The following is an 803-nucleotide window of genomic DNA, read 5'->3' on the forward strand; positions in this document are numbered from 1 at the left end:
CCGCCGCCACTGCTGTTGCTGCTGCCGCTGTTGTTGGCCGCGCCCGGCCTAGTATTGCGCCTGCTGTGGTGGTAGACGATGGCGGTGGTATGTCGGTGTCATCAGCACTCATCAGCTTCTGCAGCAGCTTCCGCCGCGCCTTCAGCACATCGCGCGCGCTGGCCCGAGGTGGTTGAGAAAAGTGTTGGGGGGGGGGAGGAGGAGACGAGTGGGAGAGCAAGAAGAAAAGTGTTTCGATGTCACGTGCGATGGAGGCGAGCAGGAAGAAGAGAGCTTCGCGAACAACGCAAGGCACGCACAAGACACACCGATGCGTGCGCACACACAGGTACATACCACACACCGACACATACACACACACGTACACACGTACACACACACGTACACACGTACACACACACACGTACACACATACACACGTACACACACACACACACACACACACGAACACACACACACATACACACACAAACATTCACTGCTGGTCGTACGTGTTGAATGTGCGGGAACGAGACTGTGACATGGAGGATATCGACGACGATGTGCCCTCGGTTGTTGATGTGCGGCTCGATACGGACGCGTTACGCGCATTGCGCAGCTGCAGCTGGAACGACGCCTTCCGCAGCTCGGATCGTGCCCCTTGCAGCGCACTCTGGGTTGCAGACAAGCCAAAATCCAGCACATGCACATACAATAGCAGCAGCAGGGTGTGTTCAATGTCAGCTGTTCCATGAGGATACACACAAAGACACACAGGGACACACAGACAACACAGACAGATACACATGCACAGACACTCGCAC

General features: G+C 56.2%; 1 protein-coding gene across 1 annotated transcript in view; it reads right to left on the bottom strand.

Annotated features, from left to right (window-relative positions):
• Window positions 1–475: 475 nt before the first annotated feature.
• Window positions 476–803, bottom strand: part of PTSG_07701 (uncharacterized protein) — a gene marked incomplete at its 3' end in the record, with an annotated part of 4,907 nt that continues 4,579 nt past the window's right edge. Inside the window, exon 7 of the mRNA XM_004991442.1 lies at window positions 476–652. Coding sequence (XP_004991499.1) covers window positions 476–652 — 177 coding nt within the window. The remainder of the gene's footprint in view (window positions 653–803) is intronic.

The sequence above is a fragment of the Salpingoeca rosetta genome (assembly GCF_000188695.1).
Source record: "Salpingoeca rosetta unplaced genomic scaffold supercont1.20, whole genome shotgun sequence".
Lineage (NCBI taxonomy): Eukaryota > Choanoflagellata > Craspedida > Salpingoecidae > Salpingoeca > Salpingoeca rosetta.